The following is a 20,301-nucleotide window of genomic DNA, read 5'->3' on the forward strand; positions in this document are numbered from 1 at the left end:
CTTTCTCTTGTGATCATCATCTCTCTCTTATTTGAAAGATCAGCTTTTAAGAATACAAATGGGAACTTATTTATGTTTGTATTAAAAATGCCTAGTCGGCCAAGCACAGTGGCTCATGCCTGTAATCCCAGCACTTTGGAAGGCCGAGGCAGGTGGATCACGAGGTCAGGAGTTTGAGACCAGCCTGGCCAACATAGTGAAACCCTGTCTCTACTAAAAATACAAAAGTATTAGCCGGGTGTGGTGGTGTGCACTTGTAATCCCAGCTACTCAGGAGGCTGAGGCAGGAGAATTGCTTGAACCTGGGAGGCGGAGGTTGCAGTGAGCAGCGAGATCAAACCACTGTACTCCAGGCTGGGCAACAAAGCAAGACTTCATCTCAAAAAAAAAAAAAGCCTAGAAGGGCTCAACTCGTAACAACCACTCAAACATCTGCTCTAAGTACACATTATCTTATTATCCTGTTATTTCACATATAGTATTTTTAGTCCATCTTCACTAACTGTCCTGTCTAAAGTCACCATCAATTGCTGGATTGCTGCAAGAGCTTTCTCCAGAACTTTAAGTGTTCTAAAGTGCTGATTTGACCACACTATTCTGTTTAGTTTTTTCAATTGTTTCCCATGCCAACCTCTTATTTTCCACTTTATCCAAAAACAACAACACTTTGAGATTTCACCATATCCTCCTACATATGTTGCAGAATACCAAAAGCTTATCTTAATATTAAACATCATATAAAAAACTTTTTTTAAACATTGTACATGTATAGTGAAGTATATCACACAATTCTACATGCCTAGTCCATGGTGACTAGTACAGTATCATATTCTAGTACAGGTTAAGCAGCCCTAATACAAAAATACAAAACATTTTGAGTGCTGACATGACACTCAAAGGCCATGTTCAAAGGAAATGCTTATTGGAATATTTCAAGCTATACATTTTCAAATTAGAGATGCTCAAGTGGTAATTATAGTGCAGATATTCCAGAATCCATAAAATTCTGAAATGTGAAATACTTCTGGTCCCCTGAAGCTCAGATAAGGGATACTCAACCTGTACGCGGTAAATACTGATAGATAGCTGGTCTAGGAAATTGTTACTTCGGCCAGGTGTGGTGGCTCACGCCTGTAATCCCAACACTTTGGGAGGCTGAAGCGGGCGGATCATGAGGTCAGGAGTTCAAGACCAGCCTGGCCAACATGGTGAAACCCCGTATCTAAAAATACAAAAATTAAGGTTGGGCACAGTGGCTCATGCCTGTAATCCCAGAACTTTGGGAGGCCAAGGCGGGTAGATCACGAGGTCAGGAGATTGAGACCATCTTGGCTAACACAGCGAAACCCCGTCTCTACTAAAAATACAAAAATTAGCCAGGCGTGGTGGCGGGCGCCTGTAGTCCCAGCTACTCAGGAGGCTGAGGTCGGAGAATGGTGAGAACCCAGGAGGCGGAGCCTGCAGTGAGCCGAGATCATGCCACTGCACTCCAGCCTGGGCAACAGAGCAAGACTCCATCTCTAAAAAAAAAAAAAAAAAAAAAAAATACAAAAATTAGCTGGGCGCAGTGATGCACACCTGTAGTCCCAGCTACTCAGGAGGCTGAGGCAGGAGAATCACTCGAACCCAGGAAGTGGAGGTTGCAGTGAGCCAAGATCGTGTGTCACTGCACTCCAGCCTAGGTGACAGAGTTAAAAAAAAAAAAAAAATTATTACTTCAAAAATTCATAGTAAAATATAAAAATACAAGGTCAGGGTAAACAACAAATAAAAAGGATCCTAGGAGCATTTTTTTTTTTTTTTTTTTTTTGAGATGGAGTCTTGCTCTGTCACCTGGGCTGGAGTGCAGTGGCGCGATCTTAGCTCACTGCAAGCTCCGCCTCCCAGGTTCATGCCATTCTCCTGTCTCAGCCTCCTGAATAGCTGGGACTACAGGTGCGGAGCAAAATATGTATTAACAGAACTATAAATTCCACAGAATTAAAAAAATTTTTTTTTTACAAAATGGTTGAGTTCACGCCCTCAGGGTGGCTCAGGTGAATTTGGTGGCTACACAAATTTAAAAACGGGCCAGGCGTGGTGGCTCATGCCTATAATCCCAGCACTTTGGGAGGCCGAGGCGGGTGGATCACCTGAGGTCATGAGGTCAAGACGAGCCTGGTCAACATGGGGAAACTCCATCTCTACTAAAAATACAAAATTAGCCAGGCGTGGTGGCACACACCTGTAATCCCAGCTACTCAGGTGGCTGAGGCAGGAGAATCGCTTTAAACCAGGAGGTGGAGGTTGCAGTGAGCCAAGATTGTGCTGCTGCACTCCAGCCTGGGTGACAGAGCAAGACTCTGTCTCAAAAAAAAAATAAAAAATAATTAAAAAAAACAAACAAAGAACACGTGAAAAAAAACCCAAAAATAAAACCCAAAACAAAACCAAACCAAAAAGAAAACCTTCTAAAGACAAAGTAGACATCCAATGAGTTTTAACAACTGAAACATTTCTTACTGGCTGCAAGGGCTGAGGCTGCCCTGGTGCAACTATTGTAGTCACTGCTGCGGCTGGCTGTACCACCACTCCTTGTGGATGAGCTGTGAAAATCTGTTGCCCCTGGATATACTGAAGACTTGGCTGGGCATAACTCTAAAAGATAAAATGAAGAAATCAATAATTTAAGCTTCTGTCACTTTAATAAACAGACTGACTTCCAAGTTGGCACAATCTTAAAGATATACCCATAACATTTTAAAATTTTTTGTTTATATATTTGGACATAAATGTGCAAAACAATTTTTTGTTTCAAACCCCAAGGTTTCTTTTTTTACTAATTCCCTATTCATTTACTTACTTTGATTTTACTTTATCATAAGAAAATAAAAACCTTTTTTTTTTTTTGGTCATAGAAATTCTCCAACTGTTTAGCTTTCAATGACATTGGAATGACATTGAAAACTAAACAGGTGGACAGTTTCTATAAGCAAAAACCAATGAAGTGCTGCTCCTGGGATATCCAAGAAACAATGCCACGCTACTCTTTTCAGGAAGGCTTTTGCTACCAACTTGTAAAAACAAACAGGTTGTTTGGATCAGAAAAGGTCAAAGGGTGTGAATCATAGTAAATAAGATGATCAAATTTTAAGCTACCTTTTGTTTTAGCTTTTTGTAGTCTTCTATGATAAAACCCCTTGGCAGAAAGACAGCAGAATCAATGCATCTGAAATTCTCACAACACACCAATTTATACAGTGTTCTATGATGCAAGAAGCCCCTTAACATACATCATCTCATTTAGTGCTGACCACCATCAAAACCAGGTACTGCCCATGCCTGGAGTTTCATAAGAAATAAGTACTATGCTAGGGCTTAAACCTACTCTGTAATTATTTCTCAAGCATAGAAAATCTGCTTAAAGAAGAAGAGGTGATAAGAAGACTGAAAAATAGCCTTGCTGTCCTAAGAGGTGGTGACTGTTAAGGAATTGAATAGACATGTATCCTGTGCTTAAGGAGAGATTTTGCTCCTATGGACTGAGATTCTAGCAGGTAAAATGATTACAGAAACATTAAATGGTAAGTACTCAAAATACAAAATATAATTCCAAATGATACCAGTAAAAACTCAAGTAGTCTGAATAGGCAATGCAGCTACCTAGCAGGTTTCTGAACAAATAATTACTGACAGGACACAGGAAAAAGGAAAAGAACACTTAATTTGGTATTCTGGATCGGCTTAATCTACTTGGATAATAAACCAGACTGAAAAACATTAATTGTTAAGGCAGAATTATCATCAGAATAGTATCACAAAGCCTGAGAGGAAAATGTACAGTCATGTATTGCTTAACAAGGTGGGTACATTCTAAGAAATGCATTGTTAGGAGATTTCATTGTTGTGGTAACATCATATAATGTACTTTCACAAACCTACTAAGTGTATGAGGTACTTACACATCATACAGTGTACTTCACAAATCTATTAGATACCTAGGCTATATGGTATAGTCTGTTGTTCCTAGGCTACAAACCTGTACAGCATGTTTCTGTAATAAAGACTTGTAAGCAACTATAACATAACAGTATCTGTGTATCTAAACATGGAAAAGTTACAGTAAAAACACAGTATAAAAATTTTTTAGGCCGGGCACGGTGGCTCACACCTGTAACCCCAGCACTTTGGGAGGCCAAAGTGGGCGGATCACGAGGTCAGGAGTTCGAGACCATCTGGCTAACATGGTGAAATCCCATCTCTACTAAAAATACAAAAAATTAGCCAGGCGTGGTGGCATGCACCTGTAGTCCCAGCCACTCAGGAGGCTGAGGCAGAAGAATCGCTTGAACCCAGGAGGTAGAGGTTGCAGTGAACCGAGATGGCACCACTGCACTCCAGCCTGGGCAACAGAGCGAGATGCCGTCTCAAAAAAACAAAATTTAAATGGTACACCTGTATAGGGAACTAACTATAAACAAAGCTTGCAGGACTGGAAGTTGCTCTGAGTAAGTGAGTGGTGAGTGAGTGAATATGAAGGCCTAGGACATTACTGTACACTACTGTAGACTATAAACACTTGGGCTACACTAAGTTTATTTATAAAACTTTTTTTTAATAAATTAACTGTAACTTACTATAACTTTTTTTACTTTATAAACAAATTTTTTTCAACTTTTTAACTCTTTTATAACACTTATCTTAAAATACAAACACGTTCTACAGCTGTATAAACAACCCTCCTCCCTCCTCCTCGCCAGGGTGGAGAGCAGTGGTGCGATCTGGGCTCACTGCAACCTCCACCTCCCGGGTTCAAGCGATTCTCCTGCCTCAGCCTCCAGAGTACCTGGGACTACAGGTGCGTGCCACCACGCCCGGCTAATTTTTTTTATTTTAGCAGAGACGGGGTTTCACCATGTTGGCCAGGATGGTCTCCATCTCCTGACCTTGTGATCTGCCCACCTCGGCCTCCCAAAGTGCTGGGATTACAGGTGTGAGCCACCGTGCCTGGCCTATATTTTTTTTAAAAAAGAGTCTCATTCTGTCACCCAGGCTGGAATGCAGTAGTGTGATCATAGCTTACTGTAGCCTTGAACTCCTGGACTGAAGCAATCCTCCCATCTCAGCCTCCCGAGTATGTGCCACCACGCCCAGCTAATTAAAAACAAATTTGTAGAGACAGGGTTTCGCTATGTTGTCTAGGCTAGTCTTAACTCTTGTGTTTGAGTGATTCTCCTGCCTTGGCCTCCCAGATTGTTGGGATTACAGATGTGAGACAACACACTGGGCCAAATTGTTTTTTATATCCTTATTCTTATTCTATAAGTTTTTATAGAATAAGTTTTCTAAATATATATATATGTATTCTTATATATATAAACTTATTCTTTTTTTTTTTTTTTTGAGACAGAGTCTGGCTCTGTCGCCCAGGCTGGAGTGCAGTGGCGCGACCTCGGCTCACTGCAAGCTCCGCCTCCCAGGTTCATGCCATTCTCCTGCCTCAGCCTCCTGAGTAGCTGGGACTACAGGTGCCCACCACCACACCTGGCTAATTTTTTGTATTTTTAGTAGAGACGGGGTTTCACCTTGTTAGCCAGGATGGCCTTGATCTCCTGACCTTGTGATCCGCCCGCCTCAGCCTCCCAAAGTGCTGGGATTACAGGTGTGAGCCACTGCGCCCAGCCTATATATAAACTTATTCTATGAGTTTATATTATATATTAAATATATAAACTTATTCTATGAGTTTATATTATATATTATATATATAAACTTATTCTATGAGTTTATATTATGTATTATATATAAACTTATTCTGTGAGTTTATATTATATATTATATATTATATATATAAACTTATTCTGTGAGTTTATATTATATATTATATATATAAACTTATTGAGTTTACATTATATATTATATATAAACTTATTCTATAAGTTTATATATTTTTACATATATTTATATGTTTTTCTTATATATATAAATTTATGTTTCTTATATATATAAACATATATATATATGGGAAAAACATACATTTTGATAGAGGAAACATGACCAAGTATTTCATAGATCACTAAGGTATCTATACTTTAGAATAATCTTATTGTATATTTCAAAATAGCTAGAAGAGAATAATTGAATGTTTCTAGCATAAAGAAAAGACAAATATTTATGGTGATGGATATCTCAATACACTGATTTTTACAAATTATATGAATATATTAAATTATCACATGTACCTGAAAATATGTACACCGATTATGTATCAACATAAAAAAACAAAAACTAAGATATAAACACACACACTAGCCTAGGCTTACACGGAGTCAGGATCATCAAGATGTCAGAAGGCCAGAAGAATTTTTCACCTCCATAATAATCTTACGAAGATCACTGTCATAAATGCCATCTGTTGTTGACCAAAACGCCATTGCATGGCACATGATTGTATTTATGTACAGGCTGAGCATAAACATTTCTGATTTCCCTAATCAGAAATCCCAAATGCTATAAAATATGAAACTTTTTGAGCGTCCACATGGTACTCAAAGGAAATATTCGCTGGAATATTTTGGATTTTGACTTAGGGATGCTCAACCACTAAGTATATATAATGTAAATATTCCCAAATCTGAAAAAAATCCGAAATACAAAACACTTCAGGTCCCAAGCATTACAGATAAGGGATACTCAACCTGTACACATTTCCTCTCTTTTTTTTTTTTGAGACAGAGTCTCACTCTGTCACCCAGGCGGAAGTGCAGTGGCGCAATCTCAGCTCACTGCAACCTCTGCTGCCTGGGTTCAACCAATTCTCCTGCCTCAGTCTCCTGAGTAGCTGGGATTATAGGCGTGCGCCACCAAGCCCAGCTAATTTTTTTGTATTTTTAGTAGAGCCGAGGTTTCACCACGTTGGCCAGGCTGGTCTTGAACTCCTGACCTCAAGTGATCCCCACACCTCGGCTTCCCAAAGTGCTAGGATTATAGATGTGAGCCACCGCACCTGGCCTGTTTTCTTATCCCTCTACTCATACCATGTGCAAGTGACCATATTCTCTTGCCATGACCATTATTTGTCTCCCTACATTTTTTTTTTTTTTTTTCTGAGACAAGGTCTCACTCTGTTACCCAGGCTGGAACGCAGTGGTGCCATCAAGGCTCACAGCAGCCTTGACCTCCTGGGCTCAGATGATCCTCCTGCCTCAGCCTCCCGAGTAGCTGGGACTACAGGAGCATGCCACCACACCCAACTAATTTTTGTATTTTTTGTAAAGATGAGGTTTCGCCATGTTAACCAAGCTGATCTCAAACTACTAGGCTCAAGCGATCCTCCCACCTCAGCCTCCCAAAGTGCTTAGATTACAGGCATGAGCCACCATGCCTGGCCAGTCTCCTACTTTTGCCCTTGACTCCTGCAATCTCTTTTACCCAGAGCAGCCAGTGATCCTCTCAAAATATGTCAGATCATGCTATTCAATTCTAACTGCTCCAGTGGATTTCCACATTACTCAGTCTAACAACCAAAAATCCTCTTAAAGCTCCCCCTAAGACCCTATTGTAACTTCTTTGACTTCATTTCCTACTACTGGTATCTTCACTTATTTGGAATAGAATGGGTTTCATAATGACCTAACATATTTTGAGTGTGAACATTTAATATTCTGATATTGATTTTATAAAACAATACAAAAGCTAGTTCAAATTCTAATTTTGAAAAAAAAAATCACCAGGGTAAAACATGTTATTTCTAGAGTGACCAGGAAGTCAATCATCCAAATGTACAATAGAAAACTGCTAATATTTTGCAAGACAAAATTTCTTTGGCCATCAGTGACAATATGTTCATGAAGAATTTTTCTGACAGGATCGGATGTTTAAGTAAGGCTCATTATGCAGACACTAGTATTTGATTCATATGGAATAAAGCTGTGGTTTAGAAGAACACTTCCAAATGTTGGCTGGGAGATAACAACAGCAGTATCTACTTATCTTAAAAGCCTAGACTTCTAGACTTTTAACAGTATTAATTTGGTTTCTATAAACCAGTTTGACTGGAATAATGCAGAAGATATACACGTTTGTGACACATGTACATATATCATGTGACTTTTCTATTTGCTAAGGAAAAACCTATATGAGATTTTTGTTTTTTTCTGTATCACAGAAAAACATGAATGTTCGTTTTTTTGTACCCAGGCTGGAGTGCAGTGGCACAATCTCGGCTTACTGCAGCCTCAACCTCCTGGATTTAAGCAATCTTCCCACCTCAGCTCTCCCAAATAGCTGGGACCACAGGCATGTGCCACCACACTCGGCTAATTTTGTTTACTTTTTGTAGAAACAGGGTCTCACTATGTTGCCCAAGCTGGTTTCAAACTCCTGGGTTCAAGTGATCTTCCTGCTTCAGCCTCTCAAAGTGCTGGGATTACAGATGTGAGCCACCACGCCCGGCTGAAAAACCTGTATCACATTTAAAGAGCCCGCTCATTCAAATGACTTAAAATTACACAAATGTGGCCAGGCATGGTGGTTCAAGCCTGTAATCCCAGCACTTTGGGAGGCCGAGGCAGGTGGATCACCTGAGGTCAGGAGTTCGAGACCAGCCTGACCAACATGGCGAAACCCTGTCTTTACTAAAAATACAAAAAATTAGCTAGGAATGGTGGTGCACACCTGTAATCCCAGCTACTAGTGAGGCTGAGGCAGGAGAATCTCGAACCTGGGAGGCAGAGGTTGCAATGAGTCGAGATTGCACCACTGCACTCTAGCCTGGGTGATAGAGCCAGACTCTGTCTCCAAAAACAAAAAAAATTGTTACACGAATGCTAGTTTCTCAAATATGTACCCGCTAGAAGTATCTTTAAACTGTGACTTTTTTTTTTTGAGACAGAGTCTCACTCTGTCTCCCAGGCTAGAGTGCAATGGCGCAATCTTGGCTCACTGCAACCTCCGCCTCCTGGGTTCAAATGATTCTCCTGCCTCAGCCTCCCCAGTGGCTGGGATTACAGGCACCCACCATCATGCCCAGCTAATTTTTGTATTTTTGTAGAGATGGGTTTCACCATGTTGGCCAGACTGGTCTCGAACTCCTGACTTCAGGTGATCTGCCCACCTTGGCCTCCAAAAGTGCTGGGATTACAGGAGTGAGCCACCATGCCCGGCCTAAAATGTGATTTCTAATGGGAATTACAGAAGAAATGTGAGAAGGTCCAATAGGTTATAGAGAGAAAAATACAATTTTTCTGTTACCACCTCTAGAATAATAAAAAATCATTATTACTTTATATCTGGATCACTTCACTTTATACTATGTCAGTGCAAAAGTAGTTTTCGCCATTTTTAACAGCAAAAGCCATGACTACTTTTGCACCAACCTAAAATGAAAAATTATAGTCTAAGCACTCAAACTCTGGAGATGTAATTTTGTATAACTTTGTGAGAGTAAGTCACTTATTAGTGTCACAAGACCACTACAAATTACGTGACCTCTGTTAAAATTGAGCTTTTATGTTTAGTATGCAGTTGTGTAAAAAAATCAGTCACCTCTGATAACACATTTGCTCCAAATATTAAAGATACTGAATATGTAGATACACCGACATAAATGTATATTATATCATGTTACATATTACTTCACCGCCAAGGTTATCACAGCTTGCAAACTCTGAGTAGCCATGCTGTATGGTTAACACTGGGCTTCAACAACACAAACTTCAAGGCTCCTAGAGGTCAGATTTTTAGGGCTAGACAACAGATGGATGAACATGACCAGATGTTATTTCACAGCCCATTAATGTCAATAATCTCCCCTGAATACTATTAAGGTAACTATTTGTGTAAGTAACCATCAAGGTATATGGTGCTTTGAATCTATCATTATTAATATCCCTTATCTTAATGCAAATCAAACCATCCTGAGGCATTCTGCTCATTTTATAGATGAGAAAACAAAGACTCAAGAATATTAATGCCTGTTTCTAGGATGCACAGTAAATGATAAACCAGGACTCAAAACACATACTAACAATGTATTCTATGTTTCTCAATACCCCCAAAGCCCAGTATCATCTGATCAACTAATCTCACACAGTGGGGAACAGAAGGATAGTTGAACCACCACAGCCCATTTACCTACTACTTAAGTACACACAAAGTAGATTAGGGAATCAGTAAGTACTTCTTGATAGGGACAGACTGAAAGACTAGAAGCAAGTAAATTGTGATGCTTGGCTCTTAGGGCTAATGAATAAAACCAAGAGAATCTTTTTTTCTCATTGGGAAGGAATAAATGGATTTTATTTTATAAGAAAAATCATATGACCAGTGAGCTTTTTACTGAGGAGTCTTTAATGGATATCTTTCATTGCTGTTGCTTAGGCTCTAGTACTAAGATGGGACCTATTTCAGGAATAGGAATGTGGATAGACATAAACCATTTTTACTGTAACCCTGATACATATTTTTAGGGAAAAACTCAAAACTAATGGCTTGGTCCAAGAAAGAATATGGCTCATACCCAAGTCAAACTGACAGTAAAACAAAACCAAAACCAAAACCCAAAACATTCTGTAGGAGGCAGAATGAAACATACTCTCTCCCTACACACACACACAAACAATTCACACCTGATGACCAATAATGCCCACATTTTTACTAGCCTTCTGTAACAACAGTCATTTTAAACCAAACAGCAAACAAAAAGCAGAAAAAAACTATAAGCATGTTTAATGGAATGCTATTTATAATTATGAAAAATAACTTTCCATTTAAATGACTACCCCCAGTAAAATGGATGACTATATAAGCAAATAGGGTATTATACCCATTAAAACATTTATGTATGTATATGTATATGTACACACACACATATAGTATAATAGTAAATAATTTGAAAAAGTGGTTACAAATCATTTTAAGGAATTGAGTCAAATCTCTTTCCCCTACTCCAAGATCCCATCACAGTGGTCACCATACTTATCCCCACTGGCTCCTCTTAAATAAAGTCTGACTTACTATCTTAAAAAAAAAATCATTTTAAGTAGGAAAACATGGGATAAAAAACTTCAAGTCAAGACAAATATATAAAATACATAAAACTTGCTTTAAAGGATCACAAAAAATGAAAGTAGTTAATACAGTTAGGGTTTTAGTAATTAAAATAGGATACCTTGTCATGGCCATTTTAACAAATGTTTTAATACAGCTTCATTATGAAAATATGAACAGAAGTAAAAATTACTGTTTAATACTAAGTATTATGTGCAGGAAACATTGTTGGGAGTCTTCAACATCCACAATAATTCATTTTTAAGGGGTAATGAGGAGTGCTGGGAGAGAGAGAAATGTGGTGATGATAATGCTTTGAACATTTTTTTTTCAAAGCTTTAAATGTACTGCTGGCCAGGCACAGTGGCTCACGTCTGTAATCTCAACACTTTGGGAGGGCCAAGGCAGGAGAACTGCTTGAGGCCAGGAGTTCAAGACCAGCCTGGGCAACACAGTGAGACCGCATCTCTTAAAAAAATTAGCAGGGTACAGTGATGCACACCTGTAGTCCCAGCTATTTGGGAGGTGGGAAGATCACTTGAGCCCAGGAGTTTAAGGCTGTAGTGAGCTATGATCGCATCACTGTACTCCAGCCCGGGTGGCAGAGCAAGACCTAATCTCTTAAAATAAAATAAAAAATAAAAAAAAGTTCTGCCGGCCAGGCACGGTGGCTCACGTCAGTAATCCCACCAGCACTTTGGGAGGCCGAGGTGGGTGGATCACGAGGTCAGGAGATTGAGACCATCCTGGCTAACACGGCGAAACCCCGTCTCTACTAAAAATACAAAAAAATTAGCCAGGCGTGGTGGTGGGCGCCTGTAGTCCAAGCTACTCAGGAGCCTGAGGCAGGAGAATGGCATGAACCCGGGAGGCGGAGCTTGCAGTGAACCGAGATCGCGCCACTGCACTCCAGCCTGGGGGACAGAGCGAGACTCCGTCCCCCCCCCCAAAAAAAAAAAAAAAAAAAATTCTGCCTTGTATAATCTAAAAAAAAAAAAAAAGAAAACATGATTTTATTTATTTATTTATTTATTTATTTATTTATTTATTTATTTATTTTGAGATGGCATCTTGCCCTGTTGTCCAGGCTGGGGTACAGTGACGCTATCTCAGCTCACTGTAACCTCTGCCTCCTGGGTTCAAGCGATTCTCCTGCCTCAGCCTACCAAGTAGCTGGGATTACAGGCATGAGCCACCATGGCCGGCTAATTTTTTTTATTTTTTAGTAGAGATGGGGTTTCACCATGTTGGCCCAGCTGATCTCAAACTCCTGACTTCACGTGATCCGTCCACCTCGGCCTCCCAAAGTGCTGGGATTACAGGTGTGAGCTATCACGACTGGCCTGACCATGATTTTTAGAAAACACAAAAATATTACCATGATGAAGTGTTCTCCCTTGGGAGAAATGGAGGCCTGCTAACAACAATGTGAGTAGGTTGGAAAGTGAATCTCTATATCTAGTTCAGCCTTCAGATGACTGCAGCCATGGCCAACAGCTTGACTGTAATTTCATGGAAAACCCTGAGCCAGATCCACCCTGCTAAACTGCTTCTGAGTTACTTATTGTCTTAAGCTGACAAGTTCTGGCAATATTTCACACAATAGATAACCAATACATATAAAGTTGATCAATATATACAAGTAGTCCATGGTAAGACTTCCTCCCCTATACCAGATTTAACTAACATCCCATGAACAGACCATAAAGCAGAAAAGAGAAGTTTCAGAATTAGTTACCTGTACAATTGGTGGAGTTGTCTGTGAATAAGGTGATGTCACACCATAGACTGTTGGACATGTCTGTCCTTGATAATATATGGTTGCTTGAGACTGTGCAGGAGAGTACTGCTGCTGTACACTGACAGACTGTTGGTTTGAATCCCAAACACTATAATTCTGTCCCTGAACTGGGCCGGGGGCCGGCACTGGCAAGACAGCAACACTGGAGTCTTGGTGTACTACACCATCACTCTGGGCCACATACTGGGAACTGGAAACTTCCACAGGAGCTGCCACATGTGGCACCACTGGTACTGGTGGAGGGGCAGAAAGGGGTTCTGTAGAATGTCCCACCAAGGGCTGAGCATGATCATAAGGAGCAGGAGAACACACTGGGTCCATGCTGGGTGTGGGCAGGAGCACCTTGCCAGCATTAGGGTTGCTGGGATCCACATAGGCCTGCATGGGATAACCTGGTGGGTAACCAGCAAAGGGATGATGCGGGGCATTATAACCAAGAGAGTCATAGGGCAGTGGTGATGTCATTCCCAGGTTCTGCATCTGTTGCTGTTGTTTCTGAGCCTCCCGTTGGGCCACCTCTTGCTCAAACAACTTCCGGCGTTCCTCTGTAGAAAGTTTATTGCGGTCTTTAATTCGTACTTTCTTTTTAGAAGTTGGTGTATCATATCTAGAAAGAAAATAAGGACCACAAAAAGTTGCTCCCTAAATCATAGACATAATCAAAGCACTAATAAGTATTATGTCACTCATGACTAAACCACTAACCACATCAAACCCTATTTGGCACTGGTTTAAAACTATACTCAAAATTACTCAGCTTGTCTTGCACACAGAACAGAATCCCAAGGAATTGACAAAGAGATGAAAATAATTTCATCTCTATCCTTAGTTTCTAGAATTTTAAGATTAAAGATAGATATAGCATCCTATTCTTTACAGCTGGGGACATTTCTATAATCATAAATTCTAAAATTAAAATAAAAAACAAAATAAGTGTCATAAACCAAGAAATAATCCAACACTCAATCCAATTTATTGTCCCTAAATTCCACAGTATGGTTAAGCAGGAGATTAGATATGAAGAGAAATAGTTGAAAAATAACCTTCAAATTCAAAAGTCCAATGAATTCCAACTGGGAAAAGAAAAAGAAATCCTCATAAAAACATACAGTAGAAAGCCATATACAAAGAGAACCTCTTAAAAGCAGACCAAGAGAAAAGCCCGATTAAAGAAGGATGAAAATTAGACCAAGTCTCACAAAACCAGTTAAGGGAAGCCAGAAAACTGAAGAATAAATAGAGTCAGAATGCTGAGAGAAACTATTTCCCCAAAAAAACTTCCTTTCAAAAATGAGGGAGAGGCCAGGCATGATGAGGCAGGCAGATCACCTGAGGTCAGGAGTTCAAGACCAGCCTGGCCAACATTGTGAAACCCCATCTCTACTAAAAATACAAAAATTAGCTGGGCCTGGTGGCATGTGCCTGTAATCCCAGCTACTCAGGAGGCTGAAGCAGGAGAATCGCTTGAACCCAGGAGGCAGAGGTGGGTGTGAGCTGAGACTACGCCACTGCACTCCAGCCTGGGCAAAAGGGCAAGACACCATCTCAAAAAAAAAAAAAAAAACAAAGAGGGAGAATATTCACATAAGACTTGTACATAGCAGCAACATTCACAATAGCCAAATGTCTCTGAAATGATGAATTTATAAACTATGGTACATGAATACAATGGGCTACTCAGCAATTAAAAAAAAACCTACTGAGACACAAAATAACATAGATGAATGAATCTAAAATGCAATACGACAAGTGAAAGAAGGCAAATTCAAATGCTATATACTATATATCACTTTTTTGACATTATGGAGAAGACAAAACCAGAGGGTCAGAAAGCAGATCAGTGGTTGCCAGGAGTTAGGGATGTGGAAGGGACTGACTACAAAGGGGCACAGGGGAATTTTTTTTTTTTTTTTTTTTTGAGATGGAGTCTCACTCTGTTGCCCAGGCTGGAGTGCAGTGGCGCGATCTCCGTTCACTGCAAGCTCCGCCCCCCGGGTTCATGCCATTCTTCTGCCTCAGCCTCCAGAGTGGCTGGGACTATATGTGCCCGCCACCATGCCTGGCTAATTTGTTGTTGTTGTTGTTGTTGTATTTTTAGTAGAGACAGGGTTTCACAGTGTTTGCCAGGTTGGTCTCGACCTCTTGACCTCGTGATCCGCCCGCTTCGACCTCCCAAAGTGCTGGGATTACAGGCGTGAGCCACTGCGCCTGGCCTTTTTTTTTTTTTTTTTTTTTTTTTTTTTTTTTTTTTTTTTTTGAGAGGTTGTCTCATTCTTGTCACCCAGACTGGTGCGCAATGGTGTGATATCGGCTCACTGCAACCTCCACCTCCCAGGTTCAAGTGCTTCTCCTGCCTTAGTCTCCCCAGTAACTGGGATTACAGGGGTGCATCACCATGCCTGGCTAATTTTTGTATTCTTAGTAGAGACAGGTTTCACCATGTTGGTCAGGTTGGTCTCAAACTCCTGACCTCAAGTGATCCGCCCGCCTCAGCCTCCCAAAGTGCTGGGATTATAGGCGTGAGCCACCGCGCTCGGCCGCAAATTTTTTGGTTTTTTTTTTGAGACGGAGTCTTGCTCTGTCACCCAGGCTGGAGTGCAGTGGCATAATCTCAGCTCACTGCAACCTCTGCCTCCCGGGTTCAAACAATTCTCCTGCCTCAGTCTCCCGAGTAGCTGGGACTACAAGCATGTGCCACCACACCCGGGTAATCTTTGTATTTTTAGTAGAGATGGGGTTTCACCATATTGGCCAGACTGGTCTCAAACTCCTGACCTCATGATCCACCCGCCTCGGCCTCCCAAAGTGCTGGGATTACAGGCACAAGCCACCATGCCTGGCTGGGAATTTTTTAAGGTGATGGAAGTGCTCTGTATCATGATTGTGGTGGTGGTTACAAAACTGTATGCATTTTATTTATTTATTTTTTCAGACAGTCTTGCTCTGTCACCCAGGCTGGAGTGCATGGTGTGTTCTCACCTCACTGCAACCTCTGCCTCCTGGGTTCAAGTGATTCTCATGCCTCAGCCTCTCAAGTAGCTGGGATTACAGGCATGAGCCACCATGCCCGGCTAATTTTTTGTATTTTTAATAGAGACGGGGTTTCACCATGTTGGCCAGGCTGGTCTTGAACTCCTGACCTTAGGTGATCCACCAGCCTCGAGACCCAGGAATTCAAGACCAGCCTGGGCAAAATGGAGAAACTCCGTCTCTACAAAAAAACCAACAAAAAAACTGGGCATCGTGGCACTTCCTTGTAGTCCCATCTACTGGATGGGCGCTGAAGTGGGAGGACTGCCTGAGCTGGTGCAGGTAAAGCAAGGCTGCAGTGAGCCATGATCATGCCACTGCACTCCAGCTTGGGCAACAGAGTAAGACCCTGTCTCAACATAGACCTCATTAGACAGAGATAGGCATACTCAAAATTGTATCAATGTCAAGTCGCTACAGAATCATCTCTTTGGTGGGTAGGGTTCTAAGGAAGCAGATTTTAAAGAAGAGTAAAAGTCTGAGAAAAGACAAGATTTCCTAGAGGAAAACCAAGAGGGGGGTAGTGATTTGCTACCAAGACCTAATAGAAGCTACAGTCATCATGAGCCCCAGAAAGAGATCTTCCCATATATGAAAATTTGTGGGAGAGAGGCACCACTGCAGACAAGTGAAAAGGATGGGTTTTCAAGTAAATGGTGCTGGGACAATTGGGTATTAAATAAAATTGAATCCCTCCCTTATAATATATACAAAAATTAATTGCAAATGGATTAAGGATTTAATTCTCTTAAAATACAAAAAAAATCACCTCCTCAAGGGAGGATTTCTTAAAACACAATTAAAAAAACCATAAAGAAAACATACCATATATGACACATTCAGCTAAACCATAATTAATAAATTCCATGTATCAAAAGGTACAAAAAGTGTCAAAATACAAGCCGTAAACTGGGAGAAGATATTTGCAACAATTATCACCAAGACAAAATTATATTTAGAATATAAAGGACACATAAAACTAAAAAAGACAAATAATTCAATGAATGAACAACACATATAAGATACTTCACAGAACAGCCAGGTGCAGTGGCTCACGCCTGTAATCCCAGCACTTTGGGAGGTTGAGGCAGATCACGAGGTCAGGAGATTGAGACCATCCTGGCTAAAATGGTGAAACCCCGTCTCTACTAAAAATACAACAAATTCGCCGGGCATGGTGGCGGGCACCTGTAGTCCCAGCTACTCAGGAGGCTGAGGCAGGAGAATGGCGTGAACCCGGGAGGCGGAGCTTGCAGTGAGCCGAGATCATGCCGCTGCACTCCAGCCTGGGCAACAGAGCAAGGCTCTGTCTCAAAAAAAAAAGATACTTCACAGAACAGGAAACAGGAATGGCCAATACAAAGCTACAGTAACCAAAACAACATGGTACTGGCATAAAAACAGACACATAGACCAATAGAACAGAATAGAGAATGCAGATATAAATCCACCCGTTTATAAACCAACTCAACTTCAACAAAGGCACCAAGAACTTACAGTAGGGAAACGACAGCACCTTTTCATGGACAGCACCTTACAGTAGGGAAAGGACAGCACATTTTCAATAAATGGTGCTGAGAAAACTGGGTAACTACATGCCAAAGAAAGAAATGGACAATAAATACATGACAAGATGTTCAATCTATTTAGTAATTAGGGGAATGCAAATAAAAATCACCTTACATACCAAGATACTTTAAAACTAAAAAATTCTCCCAACTGCAGTATATAAATGCTTTATCTCTATTTTTTAAAAAGCAAATTTAATTTAAAAAGAACTTGTCTGGGATAAATGTTTTCTACCCTCCAGTAAACAATTATATGGTTTGTTTTTCTACCAGCATAACAAGAGAGCTTCTGACTAGATTTATTAAAAATCAGCATTTTAATTAGTATGGCACAAAACTCATAAGAAAACAAAGTTCTGGCTTTTAAAGAATAACCATTATCTTTGAAGACTTATCTCCCACCAACCCCTATTGCGCTCGAAAGAACAAATCTTTGGCTCCCAAAACGACATTTAAATATTATCAAATAGGAGCCATTCAAGAACCAAAACCTATTAATCTTCACAGCTACTACTACTGTCAACAGAGAATCTGTCTTAAGATTATCAGTAAAGTTGTATACTCACTCATCAAAATGCAAATACTAATTCCAAAAGCCCTTGATGTTCACAATCAGAAGTATATGACTTGGGTACTTTTTAACTTGCTCAAAACAAAAACAAAAACAAAAACAAAAAAACTCACACAGGCCACTTACCTGTCATCTGGCCTTTTTGTTCCCCGCTCATAGGCAGAAGAGGGTGGTGAGAGGGAGCTTCTTCGTTTCCTTTTCTCTTTATTTTGAGTTTGCTTGTCTGGGTCTCTCTCTCTTGACCTATTAGGAGTCTTCGGGGCAGGTGTTTGATCTCTCAAGCCAACAGCATCTCTTCCTCGTTCAGTTGCTAAGGGAAAAGGGTGGTATTTTTGTTTTTTTTTTTTAAGTTTATTTGGTGGACTTTTCTCCATCATGACAATGTATCAACTGTATAATAAAACTTCTATCCAACAAATGTATCTATGGACTCCTCCGTCATCTACCCAGTTCTGAATTTCAATGAGATACAAGGTCTTATGTCTGTGTTCACTCTACTCACTAAAAGTCTCTTTCACAAATGCCCTTTTCTCCTCTTTCCCTCCAAAGACTCAGTCTAAGCCGTTAACATTTCTATAATAAGTTCTGTGAGCACATGCATGCAAGATATTCCCATTACATTTAGCAAGGCAGTTTACTTGCCAGTTCAAAAATGTAAAAGCCTTCAACTACCCTGTAACTCTTCATATTTATAATCTATAGAAAAGCAGCCTGATGTGCTAAGCATAAGAACCTCAATGAGAAAAGTCTATTTTTTTTTTTTTTTTAAAGGTACGCATGGTGGCTGTAGTCCCAGCTATTTAGGAGGCTGGAGGCTGAGCTGGGAGGATTGCTTAAGCCCAGGAGTTCAAGGCAGCAGTGAGCTATGATTGCACCACTGCAGTCCAGCCTGGGCAAACGAAGCAAGACCCCATCTCTTAAAATTAAAAAAGTGGCTTATCAGGCAACATTTTAATGAACTACAGTTATCTCTCGGTATAAATGGGGGACTGGTTCCAGGAACCCCCTTCTCTCCATACCAAAATCTGTGCATACTCAAGTCCCAAAATCCACCTCACGGAACCCACATATACAAAAAGTTGCCCCTCCTTATAGGCTGGTTTCATATCTTATGAATACTATATTTTCTATGTAGATTTGGTTGACAAAAAAATCCACTGTATGTGTGGACTTGTGCAGTTCAAACCTGTGTTGTTCAAGAGTCAAAGGTGTAAATATAAAAGGAAAATATCTCAAACCCAGGTGACAACTTTGGAAGTCATCAAAGCCAGAGAGCTACATCTTAAAAAAACATAATACCAGGCTGAGCATAGTGGCACACACCTGTAGTCCCAGCTACTTGCAAGAGGCTGAGGCAGGAAGATTGCTTCAGCCCAGGCATTCTAGGCTGCAATGAGCTCTGTTTACACCACTGCACTTCAGCCCGGGCAACAGAGCAAGATCCTGTCTCTTAAAAAAACAAACCAACAAACCAAAAAATCAGAATGCCAGCTTCCTATTCAAAGATGGTATTAATAACCTTCTTAATTTACAGTGTCTCTCTTTACCTAGAATCGTTCTTAATCTCACTGTTTTCACTTACCCAATTCCATTCCAGTGCTCTCCAAAGCTGTCCTAAGTACTACTTTTCACTGATCACACCTCCTAGTTTCTCATCTCCTTAAGAAGTCAATCTCGGCCGGGCGCTGTGGCTTACGCTTGTAATCCCAGCACTTTGGGAGGCCAAGGCGGGCAGATTATGAGGTTAGGAGTTTGAGACCAGCCTGGCCAACACAGTAAAAACTCTCCTCTACTAAAAATACAAAAATTAGCTGGGCACGGTGGCAGGTGCCTATAATCCTAGCTATTTGGGAGGCTGAAGCAGGAGAATGGCTTGAACCCGGGAGGCAGAAGTCGCAGTGAGCCGAGATCGCGCCACTGCATTCCAGCCTGGGCGACAGAGCTAGACTCCATCTCGGGAGGAAAAAAAAAACAACAACAACTAAATCTCACCACTAAACATTTCAGTATCAATTGACTGGCATAATACGCTGTTGCTTTGTGTATGTTAGTATTGCTCTCTTATTGAGAATTTCTCTCATAGGACAAGGAAGAGTCTCAATAAACATTTACTGCTTTTTCTTTTTCTCATCTCATAAAAATGTGCTATGGGTTGTTTTACTCCCTCAGCAACCGAGTTAGGTTTCATAAGCATTTCTCGCAGTTCTTTTAGGTGGCCCAAAACCCCAAGTATTTGCAACATGGTTACTAAACTACAGCCAGGTATGAGCATTTGTCAACGAGAAGCTAACAGAACTCATTTC

The 20,301-nt window shown here is 40.6% G+C and overlaps 1 protein-coding gene across 4 annotated transcripts in view; it reads right to left on the reverse strand.

The window, feature by feature from the left end:
* The window catches only part of SETD2 (SET domain containing 2, histone lysine methyltransferase), a 149,402-nt gene that overhangs the window by 27,404 nt on the left and 101,697 nt on the right, over positions 1–20,301 (reverse strand). For 3 of the 4 annotated variants that reach the window (XR_008678320.2, XM_019023373.4, XM_004034041.5), the window contains 3 exons: positions 18,125–18,308; positions 12,767–13,436; positions 2,503–2,637 (listed from right to left, as the gene is read on the reverse strand). Coding sequence is in view for 2 of the 4 variants with exons in the window: in XM_019023373.4 (XP_018878918.3) it covers positions 2,503–2,637; positions 12,767–13,436; positions 18,125–18,308 (989 nt within the window). In the remaining 2 variants the exon portion in view is untranslated. Of the gene's footprint in view, positions 1–2,502; positions 2,638–12,766; positions 13,437–18,124; positions 18,309–20,301 lie in introns of those variants that run through there. The other variant, XR_008678321.2, reaches the window with a different exon arrangement.

Source organism: Gorilla gorilla, chromosome 2, assembly GCF_029281585.2.
Source record: "Gorilla gorilla gorilla isolate KB3781 chromosome 2, NHGRI_mGorGor1-v2.1_pri, whole genome shotgun sequence".
NCBI lineage: Eukaryota > Metazoa > Chordata > Mammalia > Primates > Hominidae > Gorilla > Gorilla gorilla.